The following is a 26,187-nucleotide window of genomic DNA, read 5'->3' as shown; positions in this document are numbered from 1 at the left end:
AGAGTAAATGCATGACTTTCGGTAACTACTCTATGGGAAGGCATTGACATGGGCACCTGGTACAATGTGCTGGCAGGAACACCTGGCTTTCCTGTGAGTTCTGGGCAAAGTTGGATGGTTTCCCTTATATTCTGCACTAATGGGTTGGTGGTGTTCTCTTGGGTTCTGTCATTGACCAGGAGTGCAGTTCGCCTCACGCAGAAAGCGCTGCACCGGTTCCATGGGCAAGAGCCCTTCAGTAGCTCCAAGGAGAAAAATGAGGAGACGACAATCCTGGGCATTCTGAAGAGACTCTACACAGGTGACTACAGCAGATTGGTCTGTCTCTTCCCTGCATTTAAACTGTTGCTAGAGTTAGACCAAAACTGTCTGGACAGCTGCGTCTCTTCTTTCAAACTGTGGGCCTCAGTATACATCTCAGTATGCATGTACTCAGCAGTCCAGAGTTGCACCATCTGTGAATCATTTCCTCATGTAGTGGCCTGGTCTCTTGTCTGGATCACACTAATCCCAGTATTTCAGTTCTGGTGAGAACAAATTCGTGTTCCCACTATAAGTGCACTTCTACTGCTTTAACTTGTATGGTGACTGCAGAAGGGAGTGAAGCCAGTGTTACTCATGCACTTCTGTCCTGTCTGGATTTGTGTGGAGTTCTGCTTCCTGAACAGGTGGTGGCACATAATGCTCACTCTTAAAGGCTGATACACCAAGTATCAGATTCAAGCAAAGTCTAGCTCCTCTAGGCTCACACTTCTTGCTGTGTTTTACAACTGTGCATACTTTATCTTCTGTATTTGCTTCAGAATAAGGTTTTCTTGCTTACTCTCCTGAGCTAATTTCTGTTTAAAAAAAAAAAAAGCTACTATCTAAATAATCTCAATTTTGTCAGCTCCACACACTTGTACAAACTGCTACAGAGTAGCAGTTTTTGCCTTCTCTGTACTCTGTCCTGATTCTCTTTTAGGTTCTCATCCATCTCTGAGGAGGTATCAAGATCAGATTAACCTCTTCAGTGTTTTTATGGTATTTAGGTAAACTGGACCATGCCTTTTTCCACCTGTCTTAGTTGATACTTCCGTGATGTGCTGTGCTGTAGTGCTGGAGTCTGTGCTATGATAGGCTGAGATGTTCTCTTTGTAGCTAAATCTGCTATTCTGCCAGTGTGTCTATTTTTTTTGGTCGAGTTGGGTTTTTTTGTTTGTTTTGGGTTTTTTTTTTTTTTAATGAAAGTCTCCCCTGATTTTTAGTGTCAATAAGGGGTGAGTGAAAAGAATTTAAATGCCCTGAACTGTGCCTGTTTGTCTTATACCTTCAATACTGCTAACAAACAAGTGTTCGTGCTGTGCAGGTTTCTGCCCAGGTGAGAATAGTGGGGATTCTCCATGTGACAATGGCAGTCTTACAACTGAAGAAGCTGTGCTGGAAGAGCAGCCTCAAGAGCAGCCTCAAATGGAGCTGGTCAAACAGGAGATGTTGGTGCAGTATCTACAAGATGCCTACAACTTCTCAGTGAAAATCACTGAAGCCCTGAGCCTGATCAGCAAGCTGATGTATGAAAACTCAGTTTCAGGTGTGTGAAATTGCCACGGGGCCTTTTTTCCTCTGTTTGTAGTTTCCAGGTTTGTCCCTTTTCGCTGGAGAGGAGATATTGGAGTGGTGGAGCTACAGGGGAAAGGTTGGAAGAGCTGCTGTTCACTGAGCAGATGTTGCAGGCACTGGATTACTGCAACAGCAAGCACCATCTACATGGATGTTGTGAGAGATTTGCATTAGGGCATGAGTGGGCTTTTTTAGACGTGTAGGAGCCAAATTTTTAAATATCAAGATTAGGAGGAAAAAAAAAACAAAACCAAACAAGCAAAAAAAAAAAAAAAAAAAAAAAGGAAAAGAAAAAGAAAAATGGACCAAGATGACTACATTTATGTCAGTTCTCCTCTTTTATGGGAGGGAATCTTTACTGCAGTTCTTCCAAAGTAAGTGTCCAAGGAAGCTGCATTCTGTTTCTTGGTGCCTTGATGCAACTTCAGGTGTTACAATGGGGTAAAGAGAGGAGCTGAGCAGTGTGTCTAATTAACTTCACCTTTCCTTGAACTTTATTTCATAGCTGAAAGTGTTACTTTTCAACAGGTCCTATTGCCTGGTCCTCTTCAGTCGATACCTTCTCTATAAAAGCATGAAGTGATGAGCAGTCCTTTAGGTTACTTCAGCTACTAATATTTAATATTAATGTGCTTTGTCGTGAATCAGTGTCCCTGAGGTAGAGACTGGGTACAAGTCTTTCCTCTCACACCCTCCTCCCACTTGCTAACCACTCACGTAGTTCTGGGGTACAGGCAGGTCTGCACACCTGCATTGTGCAGATGTTTCTTGGGGCTTTGCCTATGATGGCTTTGTCTGTACTAACTACTCATGTTTTACCTATACTAAGAAAGCAGGTTTGGATGCTGCTAAGTGATTGCACACAAGAATGAACTCTTGAAGCAGCATCTCTGTAGGACATTTGTGGTTTAGGGCTAAATGCATGCCACTCACCTGGCATTTTACTGCCTGATTTTGGTTGATTTGTGGGGTATTTTATGGTTGCACAGATCTTACTAGCTTTTGGTCTGTTCTGTTGTGTGAGAAAGGCAAGTTAGACATCCAGACACCTGAAGTGTGTTGTGAGACCTTGTCTGCATTTAGAGAGAGTATTCTGCTGTGGTGTTGAGTGAGGCTAAGGGATGTGTGCACTCAGGTTTTATTTTTTTAATTAAAGGTCTAAGATTTAAAGATGCAAGTTTATATTTCTGTGCAAGTGTGCCTGCTGGTGTGACTGGGGCAGCAGAAGCATACAGTTGTCTAGTTACAAATACTTTCATGTCTGGTAGCAGCACTTACGCAAAGATCAAACACTGTCAATAAACTCTTGAACAGACTCTCTAATCATTGCTATGCTTTTCTTGTGAATATGCTCTAAATTAATGGGCTTTTTTTTTTTTCTTTTTTTTTTCTCCCCTTAAGAACAGAAGACTGGGGAGTATATTTTCAGCAGTAGCCAAGTTAAAATCAAATAAGTTATTTCTTATATGTGGCAAACACGCAGTACACCATCAATACAACAGCTGGCTTAGTTACAGCATTGCCTTGGGACAGCTGCTTTATATTTGTTGTGACCGTAGGATCTCTTTTTTTCCAAAGCTGCTGTTTCTTAGAATAGATATATATATTTTTTTCTTTCTCTGTAATGGCCTCTGTGCTCTTCTCCTAGGTCTATCACATCACGTTTAGCTCTAATATTGCTAACTTACCCCATTTCCTCCAGGGCATCTATATTTAATAGTGGCCCTATTCTGACTCAAGCCATTTGCAGACAGTAGCAATGATCTTGGGCACTTCTAGGTCTAGGTATGAGAGCAGTATGCCTATGAATTCGTCTTAATGGCCTCTTCAATAACGAGAAGGAAGGAACTGCACTAATGCAGCTGTTCTTTCCTCTGCAGTTGTTCAAGAAGCAATTGAGTTCTTTGTGACAGTCTCACAGTTTGGTGTGCCCCAGGCACTGCTTGGAGTCCGCAGGATGCTTCCTCTCGTGTGGTCAAAAGAGTCTGGTATCAAGGAGGCTGTGCTGAACGCCTACAGGCAGCTCTATCTGAGCCCCAGCGGGGATTCAGAGAGGTATGGGTTGTCCTAAACAGAAGTCTTTTATTTTTTTTTTCTCCTTTCTGTTCTACCAACTCCCCAGAGAAACATCTCCTATATGTCCTGTATGTATTCATGTCTAGGAAAAATTAATGCAGAAGACCTCCATATGAGAACTCACAGAAAGCAATGCTGTGAATTATTTTAAATGAAACTGGTATCAGGCACTCATGCTGAACTTTCTCATAAATTTCACTCTCACATAAAGCACTGCACAAAGAGGAACCTGCTCAAATGGTCTGAGGAGGGTCAGCGTGGTGGGGTCAAGGAGAGTGAGCTACTGAATATTTATTGCATCAGTTGGGTTCTTGATGGCATCAATTAACTGATTTTTTTTTTTTTTGACAAGTATTTCAGCCCATTAGGAAGCCAACTGTTAGGGGACAGATCCCATGTCTTGGAAATGAAATGTTCCACCCTTCTTGGGCAAGGTTTTAGTCCAATGTTTGTTCCTTTATTTTGGGTTTTTTATGGCTATAGTCTGTCCTTTCACAGGATTGAGAATAAGAGGAATGGCTTACAATATAGTCTAGACTTAGAGCTATCTTTCTGATACCAAACCTCAGTTTTTGCTGCCAAGTTGTGCATGCTGTGGTCTTATCTGAGTTGTAGGAGTTTTGTTCCTCATCTAAACAACACGCTTCTCAGTGTTTACTGGTTTTCTTGCTGTCTCTTCTGTCTTTGTTTTTTTCACTATATGCTGTTTCTTTATCCCTGACAGTCCACCAGGTATTTTTAAATTATGATTTGAGTGCTTTCACACGCAGTTCAGTTGGTATTTCATTCAGAGTAATGTAAAATTTTTCTTTAACAAAACTCTACACATGGAGGATGAAAGGATGGTGATGGGATCTTTATTTGCTGACTCTCACTGAGGATCTAGAATGGGATGCTGAAGTGCTCTTGCTTGCTTTTCCACAGCAAAGAGGAGCTGCATCTTTTCTGTAGCACGTCACTTGCTTCTTTTTCCAACTCTTGTCCATGTGCACCTTTGTTTATACCTTTAAGGCAATAGGCAGCACCCTTGCTTCTTCCTGCTGCTTGATAGTATTGTCTGGATATGGCTGTCCTGCTGTTTGAACTCTAGCCTTATTTGTTCGTATGTTTCTCATGCTCTAGTGGATAGACTTGTGTTTATACTGTGACTTGTACTTGAGAGGGACCTAGGAAGGGGCTGGTGTAAGCCTGTTGCCAGGCATTGTGCAGAGCATCAGTAGCCACAATCGACTTTTTTGAGCTCACGCTGTCTGCACTGAAACTTGAGCTGGGTGACTCTGAGAACTCTAGCCGGTAGAGGGGGAAGTTTTCTCGTCCTCGAGGAACAGATCTGTTATCTAATAATTGCCTATTTAGAGAGCTGAGGACAAGTAATCGTGACAGTTCCTTTTTATTCTTCTTTTTTTTCTTTTTTTTTAATTTTATTTAAACTTTCAAAGGGCCAGGGCCCAGAACCTGGTGTGTTCTCTCTCTCTCATCATGGTGGATGCATCCTTAGGAGCAATACAATGCTTAGAAGAAATAGTGAGTATTTGTATTGTCTGAGTTTGGATTATATGTGTTGTTACAGATCTTTGTTATACGTTATATGAAAACTGCAGTCAATGCATGTAATGTCTTTACTAATCTGAAGCCCACCCTCTTCTGGCTTTCCCTGCTTGTTTTATTGCATTTCTTTTCCAGATCTCAGAGTTTGTGCAGAGAGATGAAATAAAGCCTGCTGTGATCCAGCTGCTTTGGGAGCGGTTCACAGAAAAAACCCAGTGCTCGCCACTGGAACGCCGTGCAGCTGTGATGCTGCTGGGGATGATGGCACGGTAAGCTCAGGGTCCAGTGTGGTCCTGTGAGTGGAAGGATGCATAGGGAATTACTCCTTAGTGAACAACTGTGGGTGCAGGATCAGCTGACCCTTGTTCTGTAGCCTGAAAAATAGTAACCAGGCCATGGGGTGATGAAGCTTGGAATTAAACACAGTTTTGTTGTGTTTGAACAGCAGTCTCTGAATAAGTGTGATCACAGTACCTTTCTTGTGTCCTAAACACCCACGTCGGGCTTTACCATGCTACGGTTCAGCACTTTGTGTTTTGATAAGAAACTGAGAAACTGCTGAATAGAGATGCCTAGAGCCTTAGCATGGAGGGAAATTAATCTGCTTCCCTCTCTGTGGACAAAGAGGTTATAATTACACTATAATTTGTTTAGCTTAAATAATTTATAACTTAATTTCCTTCATTTCCCACCCTAGTAACCCTTGGGTGTTAAGCCTACCTGTTAATTTCTTGTTCTTCCTACTTCACTCCTTCATCAGTTAAAAGTAGGCCTGGATGATGATGAAAAGATCTTGGCACTACAGTAAGAGCCATTTCAGGAGCCTACAGGCAATTCCACTATTTGTGTATTAGTTATTCCTTCCATGATATTTCTGCCACTCCATCCCATGTGCTTGCAGTATAGTTGTAAGCATAAATTCAAAATTCCTAAAATCATGGGATATCCACAAAACTGTAGAAAGGAAGTGTAGAAAACTGTGGAAGGAGTGATTTTGCTTTTGTTGCTGAGAATCATGCTAAGTCTGTTTCTTATTAGATTCCATTTTTAAACGTGCTAGATACATCAATTGCCTGGAGAGGGTAAGAAGAGTATGTTCCTCAGACCAGGTCTAGTATCTGCAGGATGAGAGGGAGGTGGGATTGAGGGTCGGTTGATTGGTTGGTCGGGGATTTTTTTGCTGACCACAGCTTCCTTCACCCTGCCCCATCAGTGTAGAAAGTGCTGCCCTCTACCAGTCCTGAACTACTGGACTCTTTCTCGCTCTGTAACGTTTTTGTCTTAAGCTTTTAAGTTATACTCCCTTCTGACAAGGAAGAAATAAAGCATTAGTTTTTACGAATAGTCATACTTCCAATTTTGCTCAGTTTGGATAACACATGTACACACTGGAGTAAAGGTCTTGTCTTGTGTGCAGCGTGTACTGCCCCTATAGCTGTGTTTCCAGTCAATTCATTTATCTTTTTTCCCTTCTTGAATGACTGCCTTCTGCAAGCCACAAGGGCTATTTCTCTTGGTTATGGATATTTACCGTGAAGTTTCATCAGCGCTTCCTGTGATACCCCTGTCCCTTCCATTCCATAGAGGGAAGCCGGAGATCATAGGCAGCAACCTGGATGTTTTGGTGACAGTAGGGCTGGCTGAGAGGGTGTATGAAGACTATCGCTTGGCAGAAGAAGTATGCAATGCAATCTCCAAACTTGCCAGTAATTCTAAGGTAAAGTTCTCACTTGGTCTTTGTAGTCACAGAAATAGTTACCTGGTAAAAGAGAAGCAGGGAACGGAGCTTACATTGAGAAAAGAGAATTTGTTATGGTTTAGGGCTTTTGTTTTGTTTTTGTTTGTATGGGATTTTTTTGTTTTTTCAAAATGATGAAGGTTGAGACCATTCAGCAGCACTTATCACACATCAGTGAACGTGCAATAAGAAAATTTTCATTAGGCAACTGCTGAATTCAAATTAGAAAAGAGTTCAGTGCACAAGAAAATCTGTTTTCCTTCCAATTCTCTTGCTCATGCTCCCCATTCTAAACTGATTTATGTCTCCTCAACCATGAAGCACTTTCCTCGACTGATATTTTCTGGTGTTGTGATTCCTTTGCCCTCTCTGTTAATTGTTATTTAGGAGTTGTTGACTGTATGGCTGAATATAAAACATGACAGGTTTTCAAATCCGTTCATGTTATAACTGGTGGCCTATCATATGGTTTCTTTGATGAAGAGCAATTTATAGCTTTTAATGCACTTAGGGAAAAACTTTTTGTTTCTTCTTTTTTTGTTGCTGTTGTTGCTTTGTGTTTAGCACAAGCATTTAGGGTATTTTAATTCAGGAGTTGCAACACGAAAACTGCCCTCCTTCACACATCACAGTCAGTCTGGTTTTGCCCCTTTTTTGGGGGGACGTGACTGCAGGACCTCTGTGAATGAATGTACGTTATGACACACCGAGTTACAGCTATCTTCAGAATGAGAAGGGACTTATGTTTGAATAATTGTAGAAGTTCTTCTGCTCCTGCTCCAAACAAGAGGTTCATAACAGAGACTAAAACTATAGTAAATTGAGAAATTTTACTTCCAGCTAGTGAAAGCTGACGAATCTCAAGCAGTAGCTTGTTTTAATCAAGTATATCTTGATCAGGAACTCACAGATGTGCTGTGTATCCCAGGCATTGGCATTCTTGGTTGTCTTACACCAAGCTTATATGTAGTGGGAGCAGTACAGAGCAAATAACACCAGATTTAGAGTCATTTTAAGATTTTTAAGGGTTGTTTCAATTTAAGGTAAAGTAGTGGAACTATTTAGCTTGGCTTGGAATCGTGGTTTGGACAAGCTTCAAATCTGCCCACTGCTGCCACCGTGTCTTAAAAAGTGACACTAATGTCCCCGCTGTGTGTTGAGTGACAGAGCAGTGCTGGATGTCCCTGCTATGGGCATAACAAGGCTTTTGGTTTAGATTGCACACACAGCAAGATGAAGAGCCAGTGAGGGCACAGAGGTGTTCTTTTGTGTGGTAAGAGTAACTCATCTCTTTCTGCAGCCAGCAGGGGGGGAAGAACAGTGTCCCATTTCGACTGCCGCAGGAACAAGCACTGTTTGTGTGCCTGAGCGAGGCTGTGAGTAATGGTGAGCTCAAGTCAGCAGCAGGTTTGGAGGAGGTGAAGCTGGACTGTGAGGCAGTTTGTGTTGCAGCTGTTCTGTGTGGTACATGGCTCCTTTTTCTCATCAGGCTTTGCCCAGCCAAGCAGTCACTGGATCCCCTTCATGGAGGCAGCAGTAACGCTCATCTACCAACTAGCAGAAGGACCAGAGAAAATATGTGCTCACATCCTGCAGGTGTGCAGCCAGAAAGCTCTGGAGAATCTGCAAGAGGCTGATGGGCAGAAAGAGGGTGAGGGAAAAAAAGCTGGTGAAGCAAATCTGTACCCGTGGTTTCTGGTGCTATGGTTGGGTGGTCTGGGATAACTGCGGGAGGAGAAGAGTTGGGGCTAGTAGAGATGGTGGCATGGAGGAATGCAAGTGCTGTGAAGGGGTCTGTGGAGCATGGAGGTGGGTTATACACCTACTGAGGTTGGGCAGTAATTATACATGTATATTCCAAATCAGTGCTGAACTACAATAATCTTTCTTCCACTAGAGCCAGGGGCTTCTCCCAGCAGAGTCTCTGATGGCGCTAGCAGTCTCCCTACATTCCTGCTGCTGCACCTGGTGTCCCTTGTGGGACAGGTGGCACTGCGGCAGGTAGCGCATTTGGAAGTATCTGTGAGTGCGGAGCTGCGCAGGCGCCGCATCCTCAGGGAGGAGGGGAAGACCAAGAAGCGTAAAGAGCGTTCTCACAGCAGCGCAATAAAGCAGAGGCCTCGGGTGAGACCTTGGTGATTGTTTTCCTGTGAGCTTTGCTAATGTCCCAGCTACTGCCACAGCAAACTTCTAGTGGACGTGAATTTGTCAAGGATTGACAGGGAGATCCTGTTAAGTGAAACTCCAGCCATTCTTGGGTTTGGAACAGGCAGGGGGAAGAATCAAAGGGTAATAGCCTGACTAGATTTATCTTCTTCGTTAGTTTCCTCTCTAACCATCACTTCCTTTATTAACATTGCAGTCTTTTCGCAATTGCTGTTAGTGGTGAAGAATGAGCACTCATTTGTGCACTGAGTTTTGTAAAAACAGTTTCCAGAAGTTTAATCTACATCTAATTCTACTACAGGGTGTTTTCCAGTGAAGTTGACTTGTTTGGGTAAGAATAGAAGAAAAAATCATCTCCCTAGACTTTCAGTCTTTATTAGATGGATACGCTGCCGTGTCCAGGGAACTTTATACATTTTCTCATCTGCTCTGCTTAGGAGTCACTATCATTTCCCACCGAGGGGGAAGGTGTTATGAGATTTTCCCAGAAGTAGCAATTGGGTACAGATCTGATCCCCCTGTGCAATACTTTTGTCTCTTTTCTTCCCTTGTGTTTTTGTTTTTCCTTTGTGACAAGGTTCCTATAGTCTTGCTCACAAGACCAGAAATTCAAAGGCTGCTTTGATTTTCTTTGCTTTTGGGATTTGTGTGTCCCTCAAGTTGTGTTTGACTTGGGCAATGATGCTAGTATCTTATTTCTGTCTCAGTTTGGTAGCTTCAATGACTTAGACTTTCTTTGGTGTACTGTGGCACATGCACTAGCAAATCCTGGACTAAATTTCACAGCTTCATGTAATTCTTACAGAAAAGCAAGTTACAGAATTCTGTCAGTCTGTTCTTCCAGACTCTTGTCATGCTGCTGGGGATATGCATAGCACTTGTCACCTAAGAAAGAAGTACTTTGTGAAGGAAAGGATTATCATTTCCCATCGTCTCTTTTTACAACCATTTTTTTTCTACACAGAGCACAGGAAATGATACCACTATGGAGGAGGAGCTGGGCCTCATTGGAGCATCTGCTGATGACACTGAGGCTGAGCTCATCCGCAATATTTGCGAGATAGAACTTCTAGATGGTAAGTATGGCTCCACTGAAGAGCAGTACAGGTTCCATCTGTCACATGTGAGAGAATGGGAGGGGTGGGAAATGCATCTAGAGGAAGGGAGGCTATTTCCTACATAAACAAACACTGTCATTTTTCTTCAGTTTCATTATAGGCTCTTTCTTTATTCTGTTTCTCTGAAGGTAGCAAAAGTGAGTTATCCAGCTCGTATAGTCTACAGGAGTTCTGCTGTAAATTCAGTGATTTTTCTTGGAATGCTGCTTGAACAGTGCTAGTATATCTGCTGCTTTCATCCCCACTATCTAGAGAAGCACCTGTTTTCTGCCTTTGTTCCACTGGTGCTCAAGATCTGCAATAACCCTGGGCTCTACAGTGATCCGGCACTTAGAGCTGCTGCAGCCCTGACTCTTGGCAAAGTCTGCATGATCAGGTAACGCTGACGTTCTCTTATCAGCTTCGCTGGCACTTAAGTACAATAAATGTTGCAACTCCCTTCTGGGGAAGAGGAAAAAACATGGATAAAAGAGCATACACTTATTGTCTCACTAATATCAGAGACTGGATTTCGGTTACTAACTTTGGCCTTCTTTTCGCTATCTTGTCCTGCCAGCTCTGAATTCTGTGACTCCCACTTGCGCCTGCTCTTCACTATGATGGAGAAGTCCCCTCTCCCTGTTGTGAGATCCAACCTCATTATTGCAGCAGGAGATCTGGCCATCCGTTTCCCCAATCAGGTGGAGCCATGGACACCACATCTGTATGCCAGGTAATGCCATGTTTATTGCTAGCAGAGGACAGGTGATAAGAACTCGATGTGAGGGTGGCACCGGGCTTCTGGAAGGTGAGCCTATTGGAGGAAAGCAAATTTTAAGGCATCAGTGGAGGGAGACAACAGAACTGGCTTGTGGAGTAAGTAGGATGTCGTGGGTACTGGTAACTTAAGAGATGTTCAGCTGCTTTCCATGTTAATTATTTGCTTCTGCCAGGTTGCGAGATCCCTGCCGAAGTGTGAGGCAGACGGCTGGTGTGGTGATGACTCACCTCATCCTCAAAGACATGGTAAAGGTGAAAGGCCAAGTGAGTGAGATGGCAGCTCTGCTTATAGACCCAGAGGAAGCAATCGTGGGAGTGGCTCAAAACTTTTTCAATGAACTCTCCAACAAGGCAAGTGGATGCTGAGGATTCTTAGTTCATAAGAGTAGCAAGGGGTTGGTAAGGGTTGGCTTGATGACACGAGAATTTGGAGTCCTGGAGAAAGTGTGTTGTAGGGGATCTATCTGCTGTTCCTCTGTGTTGTCTAAATAAGAGTAGAAAAAGGGAATTTTGCAAAATGAGTTTTGATGTTGTCAAATTTGTCCTCATTCATTCACATCAGAAGGCAGGCTCCAAACCAGTGCTTTGTCTACCTGCTTACTTGTGCACACCTAGCATGGGCTTGGGAATAAGTCTTGTAAGAGTTCCCTGACTTCAGGCTGAGGCAGTGCATCATGAGACCTTTCAATGTTATTCCTGGCTGTGTGACATTGAGATACTTAAACTGAAGCAGTTACTGTCCAGGCAGGTAGGAGCCATAGTTCCTATTATCCCCTATGTGCTGCTGAAGGCCCTTCAGAGTTTGAGATTTACTGCCTAAGAGGTGGCAGTGATGCTGGAGCTTTACCCTTTTGCCTTGTTCTGTTAAAAGGTAAGCCCTACTGTACTGGTTTTCTATCTCTGCATTGTCTGTAACTAAACTGCCTGTAAGCCTTGGGAAAGGGAATTTTGGGTTGGGTCTTTTCCAGCAAGATGAGAGACAGTTCCTTGAGCTGAACTGTTCTGTATGCTTCCTTCCAGAATGTTTTTGTGCTGGGAGGTGACAAGGTTGTAAAGAAACTGCAACCAAGGCTGCCAAAGAGGGTTGCAGTTGTTGTTAGCTCCTCAGCTTTAGTCAAGTAGCCCCAGATAGGATTGGCTGGCTGTGTACAGCTTGTTTCAAGAAGCTGATGCTTTCAGTTAATAGCTTTGTGCTGGGAAAAAAGGTAACTTTAAGTGAACAGCTTATTTGTCTTGGCTCCAGCTGTCATTCATAATTTTGTATCTCATGTAGAACCTTGTGTCCCACGCAGGATAATGCCATCTATAACCTGCTTCCAGACATCATCAGTCGTCTCTCAGATCCTGACTGTGGCGTAGATGAAGAATCCTTCCACACTATTATGAGGTATGTAAAATCTGAAATGAGGGTTAATGAAGTCTGTTCTGACTAGGACTATTGAGCTAAGAGCTACCAAATCTACAGAACAAACTACCATGGCATATATAATGCTTTTTTTCTCGTTCTCCTCAATCGGACTTTTTCACAGTCTGCATCTGAAAGGGAAGTCATCCCAAGGGGAACCAACCTACAGCCACCTCTTTGAGGGTGAAGGGAATGTTCCATACCAGTGGTTTTTGACTGGAGTCTTTCTGTCAGTGAGATTCCACTGCATTTAGGAAGAGGGATGGAATTTTGAACAGGCAGGAATTGCAAAGCTCAGAAAAAGACTACCAGTGAGGATAAGATTAATTTATGACTCCAAAAGTACATGAACGTTTTGCTTCAGTTTTCAATGGGAGATAATGGGAAATATAGCTTGTAACTACTGATAGTACACATAGAAGAATTTAGTGTCAGAGATAGAAGCAAATCATCAAAGACCATTATATGTGAAATAGATGGCATACATGAGAAGAATGGGATGTACATTTGAAATTCTCAGTACAGTTTTTAATAAATGTCAAACTGGAGGTGTTCTCACAGACATAGAAATTAGTAAGTTTAGTACTTGCACTGAGGATGGACAGAGTTCATGTGATCAAGACACATACAGATCGATTTTTCTGCCTTCCACAGTACACAGGGAGAGAAATAGAAGTGCATAGCAAGAGAAAATGTATTGATTTAACAGAGTAGGCAGAAGTCACATTATTCTAAAGCTAATGCAGAAGAGAACTGTGGCAGCTAGTATACCACTTTGAATTCTTCAGATAGGAAAGAAGGAAGTAGTTGAAACTGAACTATTTCTCCATGTAATAGTATTATATGAAGTGCTTGTATTATGGAGAGGATCTAGTTAAACTCAAAGGCACGAGCTGGGAGGAAGGGTGGCTTATAATCCAAGGATACTTGCCAAAACGGAGATTGTGGAGGTTTAGAAAAGAAAGGACCAGTGATGTCTGCTGATTGATAAGTAGCGAGGGAAGGATTGCTGGTAAAGGACTAATGGAGAAAGAGGATTGCAGCAATAACTGATCCGAAAACTAGTAGAACAAAATGTAACAACCCCTGCTGTAAAGGTATGGCTGAAGTTAGCAAGAGATTCATTCCACTTGCTATTTTAACAGATGCTTTATTTCTGCTTTCTGTGTAGGAAATGTTGAAATGCTGGTTAGACCTTGGTTGGAATGCTGTCACAATTTGGGTTGCTTAAATTAAGGAAAGATGAATTGAAATTGGAACAAATGCGGGGGGGGTTGAGTGTTGAGTGTCAGATCCATAGCTTAAGAGAAAGGAAGCTTGATTTGGTGGTGATTGTAGGTGTGACAAAGACCAAACAAGGATGTACTTGCAGCAGCTACCTAAAAGCCAGCAGCAGCTTGACTGAGAATAAGTTAACAGAAATGTTGGTAGAAGAAAAAGGAGGACTATGTGCTATAGCTTTTTAATACAGAGAATTCAGTTATTCAATACTTCTGTGAAGGCATCATGCAAAACATAGGAGTACTTAATGAACTGTCTTAAAGTCAACGTTGTCTTATTCCTCAAAAAGCTGAGAAAAATGTGGGATCAAGTTGATATTTCAGTTCTGTTCAGCTTTGTTCCCTCTTTAATGTAAAATAACATTCACTTTTCTGTTGTTGAAAACGTATAGCAATGTACCTTCAGCAAAATAATGATTTTTGAGAAAAGAAAGTCTCTATGCCATCGCACACTCAGTACAGTCTGCCTTTTCAGACATACTGGTCTGTAGCACAGCTCTGAAGTGGGGAGATCATCTGGAGGCGTTGCTTCTCTTAAAATTGGATGGAAGGAGCTGAGCAGAAATAGGTACCACAGCCTTTTCAACAACCCACCTACCCCACACAGACATAAGCAGTTCTCATTCCAGACCCGCAAGAGTCCTTGTTTTAGCTGTATAGCTAGCTGTATTTTATCTTAGGCAGGTGCTTAACAAACATGCAGTTATAATTATTGTAGCAGCTGTCCTCCAACAGGGACTGCAATTACTACTTAAAACACATTATATGCTAATAGCTTCTCCTGAACAGAGTCTGAGATGTGTAGAGCTTTCTAGTCTTCACATTTGGAGAGTCACCTAGCTGATCACTGGGCAGGAGGCCTGCAAGCAAGCCGTGGTGAAGGTAGAAATGGGATTTCCTCTATGGGCTTTCAGCTTTACTACATTTTTCCTTTGCAGACATCTCTTCTCATATATCACTAAAGACAAACAGACTGAGAGCTTGGTGGAGAAACTTTGTCAGCGATTCCGGACTGCCAGGTGAGTAAATCCTAAATTTCCTATCTTTCTCCTAAAATGCATGAAAAAAAAATGTGTCCTTGTCTTATTACACTGTGATCTAGTAGGTGGCAACTCTGCCTATGGGAAAGGGTTGGAACTGGATGATCACTAAGATCCCTTCCAACCCAGGACATTCTGTGACTCTTCGGCTCCTCTCCCCTTATCTTTCTGAAGGTAAAGGTTTTGTGAGAACTTGAATCTGCATTACTTACAGGTAGGCAAGGAGATACAACCCAGGGTAGCTTTTATTCACCTCTCTGGTCCTTCTCCACAGGCACCTCAGTTAAAAAAAATAATAATAAATAAATAAAAGAAGGTGTTAAACTGAGGTGCTGGGATCTCCTTATCTGTCCCATTCTTCTTCTGTGTGGACAGGTTGCTCAGTTCTGACTATGCTGCAGACTGTTTTCTTGTTTGAGTGCCTGTGCCACACGATATGCATTATTCTATTGTCTGCAAGATGTGACTTGTTTGTGGTGCTGATTAAAGAGTATAGCAGTCCAGAGCCCATTCCATGCATCTGAGGTATCATTTTGCCCCCTGGAAACTTTTTTTTTTTTTGGTTGATGTTTCTTTCCCTTTGCACCTCAAGCTGTAACTTCACTGACTTTTATTTTACCTCAAGAAAAAAACAGACAGAAGAAGTGAACCTGCCTCTGCCAAATATTTTCTTTGTTATCTTTATCTTCTACTGGATTTGGTGCACCCAACATTCCTCCATTCCTGTGGTGTTCCATCTCCACAGTTGTGACTTTGCCCTTGAGGTTTAAAGCTGTGTCTGCTTATCTTGGCTGTTTGTACACAGTGCCTGGGCATGCGACCAACTCGGCTGCCTTGGGCAGTTGCATATTCCTGAGAAATATTTGGATTTTGTTTCCTGAGCCAGAGTAGAAAGTGGCCCCTCTCTCAAAATTTTATCCTAGGAACAGTGGTGAGGTCTTCAGACCACACCTGTAAAGATCCTTCTGGCTGTAACACATCTAGCTTTTGCCATGCTGTCCTAATGTCACCACTGTACCACAGAGATGATCGGTTTAGTGCTCACTAGAGGTAATGCTAGAGCAAGACTCTTATTCAAGGCTAATACAGGAGCTTATCAGGAAGGATTATGCAGCCACCATCCTTAGGATTTCTGGAGTTCTAATTAGCAACATGCCAAAAATGACTGTCTCCACATTTAACACCTGGATGCTGCAGTTTTTTTCTGTGTCTGTTTGGACAGTACGTTTTGAGTGTATATGTAAGCCCTCTGTTCTGTACACATGCGTAAGGGGGACTTTGACCTACTGTTTTTACTCCTGTTCTGTCTCAGTGAGCTATATTAAAGACATTAGTTTGGATTTTTTTAATTATTTGCAACTTTCACTAGAATCTGGATCTAGCTGTCCTCTGACACAGCAGTTGCTATTTGTTTGCTATGTATCATAATGAAAATGTCCTCTATGCCTGTAACTGACCAGCAAAGACATTTTCAAGAGCAGCCAGTTGTTTTTTTTCTTTACGCTTTTTAGTTGAAATGAGTCCCTTCAGAAAGAGCCCTTATTTCACGGCGTGTTTCTCCTCCTAGCCAGCAATAACTTCTGACGCTTCCTAACAAGTGACTGTGTTCTGTAACAGTGAAGCCTTTGTCTTTCTGACAGACACTAAGTCAGTATTTTTTTGTGGGATACAGTGGTTGCAAGGTGTGGCACCCTGTAACAGGTCTGTAACAGAACATCAGTAAATCTCATGTTCCATAAGGAGGAAACACCTGTGGGAAATGCCTTTTCCTCACATGCTTCAGTTCGAGGTAGGATGTGCTCATCTTTACACACTCCTTTTCATATGAACTATGGGCAATCTTTGTCTTTCCCAGAAATGAACGTCAGTACCGGGATCTGTCCCACTGCCTTTCTCTGCTGCCCATCTCAGAGCGGGGCCTTCACAAGCTGCAGGACAACTTTGACTGCTTTGCAGACAAGCTCCAAGACCCGGCTGTCTACAGCTGTTTCCAAGCTGTGCTGGTTCGATTCCGCAGAGCAGTCGGCAAACCTGAGACTAAAGTAAGGATGGTTGGTGGGAAGCATCCAGATGTGGAAAACAAGTGCTTTACAAACACAGTGATCGGAAAGCTTTGCAGTTCTCCATGTTCAACAGGCTACTATTTCGCCTTAACGACTTAACGGAGATCCTAAATCCTGGAGCAGGAGATGGATACGCCATGGATGTAATGCTTCTCTCTGTTGTTTTTTCTTTCTTTTTCTTTTTTTTCTTTTTTTTGCTGCTGTGTTACAACTATACCAGGCTTTGGCTGAAGAGCTGGAGCAGAAGCTGTCCGCCTGCCATAACCAAGGGCTGGATTCAGCAGAGATGTGCCAGGAAGGTGATAAAACTCCATTGCCAGAGCCAGCCAAGCGAAGACCAACAGCAGGTACCTTCCATTTGTGGGACTGCAGTCTTCCCTTAACCTTGCAGCCCAGCAGAGATGCCTAGGGAGTTTTCTTCACCCTTACAGACAGAAGACTGCTACCTTTCCTTTCTTCTTAGCAGGCTGCTGCCGCCAGCCCCTGAGCACAGCCAACAGGGATGATGATGATGATTTTGTCACACCCCGGCCACAAGCACTCCGAAACAACAAACGTGCTCAGAAGTCCCATCGACGCAAAAAAACTGTTATCACCTTCTCCAGTGATGAAGAGAACAGCTCTGAGAATGGTAAGGCATTAGATGTGTATGTTCAAAAGTAAAAACAGAGAGGTGGAGAAGGACTGGAGATTTAGTGTATCAAGGGTGAGAGCTTGGTGGAGAAACTTTGTCAGGGACTTTGGACTGCCAGATGAGTTAAAATCATAAATTTCTTCCTATCTTTCTTCTAAAATGCATGAAAAAACTTATTCTTCTGGTCTTAGTACACTTGGTCTAGTGGATGGCAACCCTGCCTATGGCAGAGTTGGAACTGTACGATCATTAAGGTTCCTTCCAACCCAGGACATTCTACAATTCCTCTGGAAGGGAGAGAGTGCAGATGGGGATCAAGAGCTGCATGCAGATTTCTCTGTTCAAGGCAGTGGAGTGCTGGTTGTTGACACATTTTACTCTTTTAGAGCTACTGGCAGAATTAAGAGAGGAAGAAACCCCCACCAAAACAACTCCCATCACCAGGTCTTCAACCCGACGGCTGCGCTGAGGAAACCATCTGCCACTGTCTTTAAAAATAAAGCTTGATTTTTGCAGCAGTCATCTTCTCGTCTGAATTACCACATAATTTCATAGTGCTTTAAATGAAGACAAAATGGAAAGTCATGCAACAGGCTGAAAAGATTCCAAACTTGTCTGGTATCTCCATGATGAAAGACAGTGATTAACATGGCTGCTACTTTCCCTGTTTGCCTGACTTTGCAGATGGAAAACACACTGCCCTGATTTAAACAAACAAACAAAAAAGTCTGTTCTCTGGGAAAAAAAGAAAATAGCCAAATGTAATCACTGAGTATGCTTATTCCTTCCCCATTTTGTACTAGGGTATAAAGTACATAATTCAGCTTCTCTTGACACAGGCCCAATAATTTTGCTGGGTTGAGGTCCTTTTATGTTGGATTGTTTTGGGGGCTCTTGCTCTGCAGAGATCAGCAGGACTTTGAGGGGAAGTTACCTGCACCTTTTCTTGAACAGATCTCAAAGAAAAGGTGAGGAACAGTGGAAGGCAGAAGCTGATATAGACCATGCAACCTGAATAGAAAATACAAATCAGTTCTTTTTTTAAGTGCAGATTTACTTTTGTCAAAGTTACACAAGATAACTGTTGCTTGTTACGCAGGTAACACTGCTCATCTCGCTGCAGTTAAGCAACACCAGTGCTCAGGTCAGGCCTAGCACTTAGACAAGCCATGTGAACATGAAGTGCCTTAAGTGTGAATGTTAATCATACAAACAGCCTTTAACCTCCTGTCTCGCAGGCAAATTGGCATTTGTCCCAGAGCTATAGCACAGATTTATTTCCTCTTACCTGGCGGTTGCCTAGAAAACAAACACTTCTCAAGCCAGTGACTTGCTGGATGGGAACCAGAAGGGTCCTGTTCTCAGTGGGTTCCTGCATATCTTTCCCTGTTCTTCCATTGAGTGTCTCGCTGTTCCCACAGTCACTGTAGTTATCTTCTGTCCACCAGCAAGGAGAGCCTGCTGCTTGGTTCTCTGGTCTAACAGTAAGTAGCATTAGAAATTGCGTAGCTTTGCAGTAGCCTGGGAATGTGTTTTTATGCTGATGGACATAAACACATTAGCAGCTTGTAGAAATGACCAGATGGGGAAATCACAGGCTGACAGCTGTATTTATGGGGATGGGATGTGTAAATTAAGTCTCCTTGCAGCCGCTGCTGTGTTGTAGAGGCAGATACCAATATACCCCTCCCACACGCAAATCCAGCACACCTGTGAGAACAGAACAATTGCATGAACTATGAGGGTCAGAAAGCTACAGCATTACTGTCCTACTCTCCTACCTTCACTTATATTCAGTAAAGTCTACAAGCAACAGGAAAGCAGCTACAGTATTAACGGTAAATGACAACAGTCATGCACAGTGTACATGACTGCTCCACCACGACCCACTCACAGAAACAGCATCTATAGGCTCCCAAGCTCAGGGCACTGCAAGCTTGTACAATAAATGCATGCATGAGAACGAGATAGTATGTTGATTATATTGCAGTGAGGGAGACCACTAGCATGATGGTCAGTGCAATCTGTGTTCCCCAAGGGGCTTCCATAGCTGGCTCCATGTTCCTACCCATGGTCCTGATTGAAATGACATGAACATTGGTCATTCCTTGGAGCCTGCAGCAGCCCCCAGCCTTCTGCATTGCCAAGGGGTACCCACAGAGTACTTCATCCAGTTCACAGTCCTCCCACCCTCTGTCCGGCTCCTTTCCATTTGCTTGTAAAAGACTGATTGCAATTCAGCAGGAGACTATTTTTCTAATGGTCTTGCAAGCTCTGGAATCAGTGTCCCAGCATCAGAAGGAAAAGGGTTTTTACAGAGGCAGCTTGTTAGCACCAGAGAGGAAAGGACAATAACCTATTTCAGGCTGCAAAAACTGGGGCGATCAGGGACTCATCGCCTGCCAGAGCCTTTTTACTTCTCAGTCGTTGCCAGGACATGACAGAGTAACTATTCAGTTCTACTGCACTCTCAGCAAAGATCTGGATTGCAGAGTTGGGCCATGCCTGCAAATTTATCCAGGTTTTGTAGGACTTGCAAAATTTTCCAAATTTTCTACAGTTTCATAAGTTTCTTGCATGGTATAGATCCAGTCAGCTGGGAGTTCCATCCCTGCAGAGCTCGGTGTGCATGCAGCTGGGCTACCATTTAGAGCAGCTGCAAGCATTTCTGGCATTCCTGCATCATGGGGGCTACCATGTTAAAGACCAGTGTTCTGCTACATTTTCTATCAGAAACAAAGCATTGTCGTTTATTGTTTTTTCTTTTCTTACCTTTGACTCAGGAAAGGGTCGATTGAACTGTTGCATTCAATGTGAAATGAGTCTCACCATGGCAGTCTTAATAGCAGCATGAAAGCTATAGCAGACTGCCTCAGCTGCTTTGAGATGGTAAGATGTGAATAAGAAGTACAGAACCAATATCCTCAGAGATTGAAATGTGGGATTACACGTGCACTTCCCAGTTTCTCCCTCCCCTTTTTCCCACCCCTCTGAAACTTTAACATCTCCTCACTGCAAAGCTCTGGCACGTGGAGGGGCCGTGTGTGTATATCGGGTGCACCACGCCAGTACTCTGAATGCCCACATAAGCAGCACATCCTGATTCTCTACCAGTCACCTGTGGTTTAAAAGGTTGGTGTGGAAATTCCCTCTGTACTCAACCCTGGTGAGGCTGCACCTCAACTATTGTGTTCAGTTCTGGGCCCCTCACTGCAAGAAAGACATCAAGGCCCTGGAGTGTGTCCAGAGAAGGTCAGTAAAGCTGGTGAGGGATCCAGAGCACAAGTCTTATGGGGAATGGCAAAGGGAACTGGGAATGTTCCATCCGGAGAAGAGAAGGCTCTCTACAACTATCTGAAGGGAGGTTGTGGTGAGTTGGGGGCTGGCCTTTTCTCCCATGTAACTAGTAATAGGACTAGAGGGAATGGCCTCAAGTTGCACCAGGGGAGATTCAGATTGGACGTTAGGAAATGCTTCTTCTCTCAGTGAGTGGTCAGGTGCTGGAATGAGCTCCCACCCCTGAGGGGCACTACCGTCTCTGTAAGTGTACAAGAAACATTTAGATGTTGTACTGAAGGCCATAGTTTAGTGGGAAATACTGATGATAGATGGACAGTTGGATTGGATGATCTTTGCTGAATGGTGCGGTAGACACATTGGAACAAAGGGAAGCCATCCAGAGGGTCCTGGGCAGGCTGGAAAATTGGGCCCATGAAAACTTAATGAGGTTCAGTAAGGCCAAGTGCAGGGTGCTGCAGTTGGGTCTGGGCAACCCAGGTATTTATACAAACTGGAGGAAGATCTCCTCGAGAGCAGCCCGGTGGAGAAGGACTTGGGGGTCCTGGAAGACGAGAAGCTGGACATCAGCCAGCAGTGTGTGACTGCAGCCCGGGAGGCCAGCTGTGTTCTGGGCTGCATTACAAGAGGAATGGCCAGCAGGACAGGGAGGTGATTGTCTCCCCATCTGCAGATGTGAGGCCCCATCTGCAGTAGTGTGTCCAGGCCTGGAGCCCCCAGTACAGGAAGGACGTGGAGAAGAGAAAGCTTAGGGGAGACCTCATTGTGGCCTTCCAGTACTTGAAGGGAGTGTATGAACAGGAAGGGGAGCGGCTGCTAACAAGTGATAGGACAAGGGGGAATGGTTTTAAACTGAGACAGATGAAGGTTTAGGTTAGATATTAGGAGGAGGTTTTTCACTCAGAGGGTGGTGACACTGGAACAGTTTGCCCAAGGAGGCTGTGGATGCCCCATCCCTGGAGGCATTCAAGGCCAGGCTGGATGTGGCTCTGAGCAGCCTGGTCTGCTGGTTGGTGACCCTGCACATAGCAGGGGGGTTGAAACTAGATGTTCATTGTGGGCCTTTTCAACACAGGCCACTCTGTGATTCTACGAGTCTGTGATCTTAAAGTCTTTTCCAACCTTGATTCTATGGTACTATGATAATCTTGTTCCCCATGAAATGTCTCCCCATTAGCCAGGGACCTGGGTAGTACCATCCACGGGTCACAGATATCAAGGGGTGCATACTTGGATGTGACCCCACACCTTGTCTTACCTGGGCAAAATCTCACCTGCTTCCAACCTCAGTGCTCCAGATGCAAATTCTACACTCAGATTTCACAGGATTGGTGTAAAATGGCTCATTATGCTTTCTGTTTTGTTGGGCTGAGAAGAAAGGGAACCACAGGTCTGTATATCAAGTGGAAAATGCCTGTGAAGGACAGAAAGGAAGACAGGGCAAGTAGCTGAACTGTGACTTTTGTTATCACTGCAAAAGACTCATTTTCCTCTTCTAAAAAAAATAAAAATAAAAATTAAAATTAAAAAAAGCCCAAGTAAATAGGATAAATAGTAGACAGCAGAACACTGTCAACTTTCATCTCAATTGCTGCATTCAGTGATACTGAAGAAAGGGAATTTCAAGGTTTTATTACGCCTCCCCTGCACACCCAACTGCTCCTGAAACGGGGTACAGTCTCCCCTTTCTTTCCCTCAGCAAACTTTCCTGATTAGTTTCTGTCTTCACACCCAGGCTGACTTCTGCGCTCTGGTTTCAAACAGTGACCTCATTGCGTTGTTCAGCTGGTGAGAAACTACAGTAAAATGGGAGAGGTAAACAAAGGGGGGGAGCTAATAGCCTGAAGATTTAAGAGGCAGGAGTCTGCTCCTCACCATCCTACTCCCATTGTGCACCTGAGCTTGAGAAAGTGCAAGTTCAGCCTCGACAAGTGCTTTTCTGTGCTGGTTCCTCTGGAAACTCAGCCCAGCCCCACAGATGGTGCACACTGAGCTATGACTCAGGACAACCAGTATTCAAGCTGTGTGCCCACGTGTGCTTAGATCCATGCTCCTATCACTGCCACAGATCCCAGAGTTAACACAAAAATCCGTACATCTACTGCAGCAAGAGCTCCATGTCCCCTGGCCAACCAGCTCAACAAAACATAGGTGTTAAAAAACAGAGCCTATACTGTCACAGTACCAGATTTGTGACAGCTCACTGCAGTCAGCACTGAGACTATCACCAGCTGAGCTGCAGCTCATGCTCACTGTGGTTAGAGCAAAAACATTAACAGCACTCTGCCCAAGAGAATGTCAGTGTCACTGCATACTGCAGTCTCCAATACCGTTTCTGGATGTGTCTTGAAGTCTCATACTGATCCTGACAGACACCTCCAGGCCCCAGCCAGCAGCAGCTTGGCTTACATTTGTCTTCCCAGACACTCAGCAAACACTTTTGTGTCTTTTTTCTTTAGAGGAAGGGGTCTCACTGAGCTCACCCTGAAATATATCACCACAGACAAAAGGGCTGAAAGGTTAAGGAGCTCCAGGGGGGCATGCAGCAGAGCTGGGGGGCAGGCGCCTGCCAGAACCAACACTATAAAGGCAAAGAGGGGACGGCACTCACAGAGGCTATAGATCCTGTCTCACCTCCCATAAGCCCCCGAATAAAGAGAAGATGCTGGGGCTCCCAGCGTGGCCCTGCTCGCTTTTCCTCCTCCTAGTTCTGCTCTCTGCCAGCGTACAAGCGATGTCCTCATCAGGACAAAGGCTCCAGGTAGGAGGGACTGGGATGGAGCTGAAGGAAGCTTTGGGAGTGGCAGGGGCAATATGGGGAGGTTGTGTTTGAACATGGCGTGAGTGGTAACCCAACATCCCAGCTCCCAAGGGTTGCTCCCTCCCTTTCAGTCCAACAGCCTCAGCTCTAGGCTGACTGTGTCTTTACAAGTCAGCTCCTCGGGGAGTTGCCAACATTTCAAGGCAGGGGTCAGGCAGCAGCCTTTTAGTGAGTGCTCCTGGCTGTGAGTCTGTTCAGAGGCTTCTGGCTGCAAGGAGAACAGTCCTATCTTATCGAGTCCCGTGGCAATAGCCACCTAAAGTTACAGTCCTGTCCTCTGCAGGGCGAAGGGCTTCTTTGTTTTGTTAAATCTTTGTTAAATCTTTTAACTTCATCAATTGCAGAAACAATATTTATGGCTTTTAAATCAACCCAGCTTCCTTGTCCTCAAGCACTAACCCAAGCCCCAGCACTGCCTACACATCAGCTACTCTGTCCAAAAAGAAAGCTACAGGGAAGCAGCTAGGATGCAAAGTAGAAACGCAGGACTGATTCTGCTGTGACTCACCATGGAGACACTTTCACTCCTCTCTGAAGATGCCTGTGTCTGCTTCTATTAACTCAATGCTGGAGAGGACAGAGCTAAATTGTATACAGGCATCCTCAGCCATAGCAAGCATCCATGTGATGCACAGGCGTGGAATAGCCACTGCAGGCTGCTGCCATGGGCAGCAGTAGTGTGCCCCCAGGGTACCTGCTGAGCCATCTCCCTGCCGCTGGAGGATGCTGGCAGTGATGGAGCCGTGTAATTAAATTAGAGCATGCCTGCCTGCACAGAAAGTATGGAGACTTCCCAGCAGATGGGGAGCCTGCCTTCCTTAGGCCCATTATGATACTTGACTGCTTTATGGTAATGGTTCCTCTGTGAGATTGCCCTCTGGAAAAAAAGAAACGTGGCGAAACACTCTGAGCGCACAGCAGAACTCAGCTTCATCAGGAACAAGGGCTGATGCCTCCATTATTTTCCAAGTATGGAGAGAACTATCTGATAGCAGCAAGGCAAGGAACAGAGGCAGTAATACCCACAGCATTCCTTCCTGTTCTTTGGGCAGCAAAATCAGCTAAGGCTGGGTAGCTGCAGGCCCAGCCTTCCTTCAGTGTCCTTGGTCTGGATGCAAGGTCACAGGCATGGGGCCTTCTGCACAGGCACCATTTTATGTCTTGCCCTAGTCTGAGGGAAGGAGAGGGAGAGTGGGACAGTGGGCTGGGGTACGGGAGCATGGGCAATCCACCCTCACCCATCTCCTCCATTTATCCCTATGTCTCAGGTGCTCCTTTCCCATCTGCTGCCCTCGGACTCCAAATCCATGCCGGCCGAGGAGGACATGAAAGAGGGGTCCAGCTCTGAGCCACAGCTGCTCTCCCCCCCACTGCCACTCCTTCTGTCCGGGGTCCGAGCTGCACATCCCCTGCTCTGGCGCAAGGCCCTCGCCAGTCGCAAGAGAGCTCTCTCTGGAGACTGGGCCTGGAAGGCCGTGCCCCGGGGCTGCTTTGGGCTGAAAATGGACCGCATTGGGGCCTTCAGCGGGTTGGGCTGTTAGCCTGGAGAGACTGGAGGTGAGGGGGCCAGCAGCAAGGGCCCGGTAAAGTGGGCAGGCACCAGGGCACAGATGGCAGGGAGCACCCGGAGCGAGGGCGGCAGGAGGCCGGCCCGGGCGGCTCACCAGCCTTGCTCGTTCGCAGGCAGAGACCAGGTGTGTGGAGAGCCGGCCCGGGACGAGACCCAGCTCGGGACAGGACGGGATGGAGCAGGCAGCAGCGGGAGCCCCGAGGGCAGGGCGGGGAGCCGCGCCGCGCCGAGGATTCGCGAATTAAACCGAGCCGTGTGAACCTTCGTGTCGGAGCTCGCGCCACAGGCGCCCGCAGCGCTAAAGGGCTGCTGGGGCGCGCGACCCTCACCGCACCCGCCGGGAGATGGCGGCAAAGTCCGCGGCACGGCGCGGCCCCCACGCGCGGGGCCATTTTGGGTGCCGCCGCCATTCCGGGTGGGCCGGGCGGCACGCGCGTGCGGGGCCCGGTGTTGCGGAGGAGGAGCCGGGGAGGATGGGCGGCCGACACATCGATCGCGGCCACGGGGCTGCCGCGTTGTCTCGTTCTGCCACGCTGTGCCCCTCGGCCGCTGCCGTGTTTGCCGAGCAAACAGAGGGCCTCCGCGCGCCCTGCCAGCCCTGACCCCGCGACGTGCGGGGGCTCCCCCAGCCCCGGGATCGCACCCCCCGGCCGCCCGACGGGGCTGCACCGCCGCCTCCCCTGGCCTTTAAGAAAAGGTCGTAACCTCAGGCTGGGGCTAAACTTAGCTATTGCCCCTCGGTGCACCGGGAATAACAGCTATACAAGGAGAGTTGGGTTACGGGAGCTGCGTGACCCCTCGCTCGGACCCCCCCCCCCGGTATCCTCCGCCCCCGCCCTTGGAGCCGGAGTCGAAACGGGAGCCCGCCTCACCCCTCCACGTTCCCGTCCCGCACCTTCCTCCCGCCGGGCACCAGGTCCAGGTACCCGCTCCATCCCACGGGATGGAGGCTTTCAAACCAGGACGGCTCCATCCCGCGGCCCCTCGGTTTGGGTCGCACGAGCCCCGCTGCCCCACGGCGGATAGCACCAAGCCGGGCGGCCCAGCAGTAGCACGCGGGGACCGCTCCTTCC

The 26,187-nt window shown here is 45.6% G+C and overlaps 1 protein-coding gene and 1 long non-coding RNA gene across 4 annotated transcripts in view; one reads left to right on the top strand and one right to left on the bottom strand.

Moving 5' to 3' along the window:
• NCAPD2 (non-SMC condensin I complex subunit D2) overlaps positions 1–17,948 on the top strand; it is a 23,483-nt gene extending 5,535 nt beyond the window's left edge. The window contains exons 13-32 of the mRNA XM_042866576.1: positions 180–301; positions 1,349–1,570; positions 3,480–3,654; positions 5,115–5,199; positions 5,359–5,492; positions 6,808–6,940; positions 8,203–8,205; positions 8,266–8,347; positions 8,451–8,612; positions 8,859–9,085; positions 10,092–10,203; positions 10,498–10,621; positions 10,802–10,957; positions 11,178–11,355; positions 12,297–12,391; positions 14,628–14,708; positions 16,585–16,771; positions 17,013–17,139; positions 17,256–17,423; positions 17,813–17,948. Of these exons, the coding sequence (XP_042722510.1) occupies positions 180–301; positions 1,349–1,570; positions 3,480–3,654; positions 5,115–5,199; positions 5,359–5,492; positions 6,808–6,940; positions 8,203–8,205; positions 8,266–8,347; positions 8,451–8,612; positions 8,859–9,085; positions 10,092–10,203; positions 10,498–10,621; positions 10,802–10,957; positions 11,178–11,355; positions 12,297–12,391; positions 14,628–14,708; positions 16,585–16,771; positions 17,013–17,139; positions 17,256–17,423; positions 17,813–17,895 (2,656 nt within the window). The 3' untranslated portion in view covers positions 17,896–17,948. The remainder of the gene's footprint in view (positions 1–179; positions 302–1,348; positions 1,571–3,479; positions 3,655–5,114; positions 5,200–5,358; positions 5,493–6,807; positions 6,941–8,202; positions 8,206–8,265; positions 8,348–8,450; positions 8,613–8,858; positions 9,086–10,091; positions 10,204–10,497; positions 10,622–10,801; positions 10,958–11,177; positions 11,356–12,296; positions 12,392–14,627; positions 14,709–16,584; positions 16,772–17,012; positions 17,140–17,255; positions 17,424–17,812) is intronic.
• Positions 10,948–26,187, bottom strand: LOC122177320. 3 transcript variants are annotated; one of them, XR_006178049.1, is made up of 3 exons: positions 26,010–26,187; positions 21,998–22,137; positions 10,948–19,136 (listed from the first exon to the last, which is right to left on the bottom strand). It is a non-coding gene; the product is annotated as an uncharacterized LOC122177320 (long non-coding RNA). The 3 variants fall into 3 exon arrangements; XR_006178050.1 differs by lacking the exon at positions 26,010–26,187 and having other exon boundaries at positions 21,982–22,409; XR_006178048.1 differs by lacking the exon at positions 26,010–26,187 and having other exon boundaries at positions 21,998–22,409.

Source organism: Lagopus leucura, unplaced genomic scaffold, assembly GCF_019238085.1.
Source record: "Lagopus leucura isolate 7727_CA_CO unplaced genomic scaffold, USGS_WTPT01 Super-Scaffold_100001, whole genome shotgun sequence".
Classification (NCBI taxonomy): Eukaryota; Metazoa; Chordata; class Aves; order Galliformes; family Phasianidae; genus Lagopus; species Lagopus leucura.
Note: the sequence above shows the minus strand (reverse complement) of the source record. Positions and strands in the feature narration are given on the sequence as shown.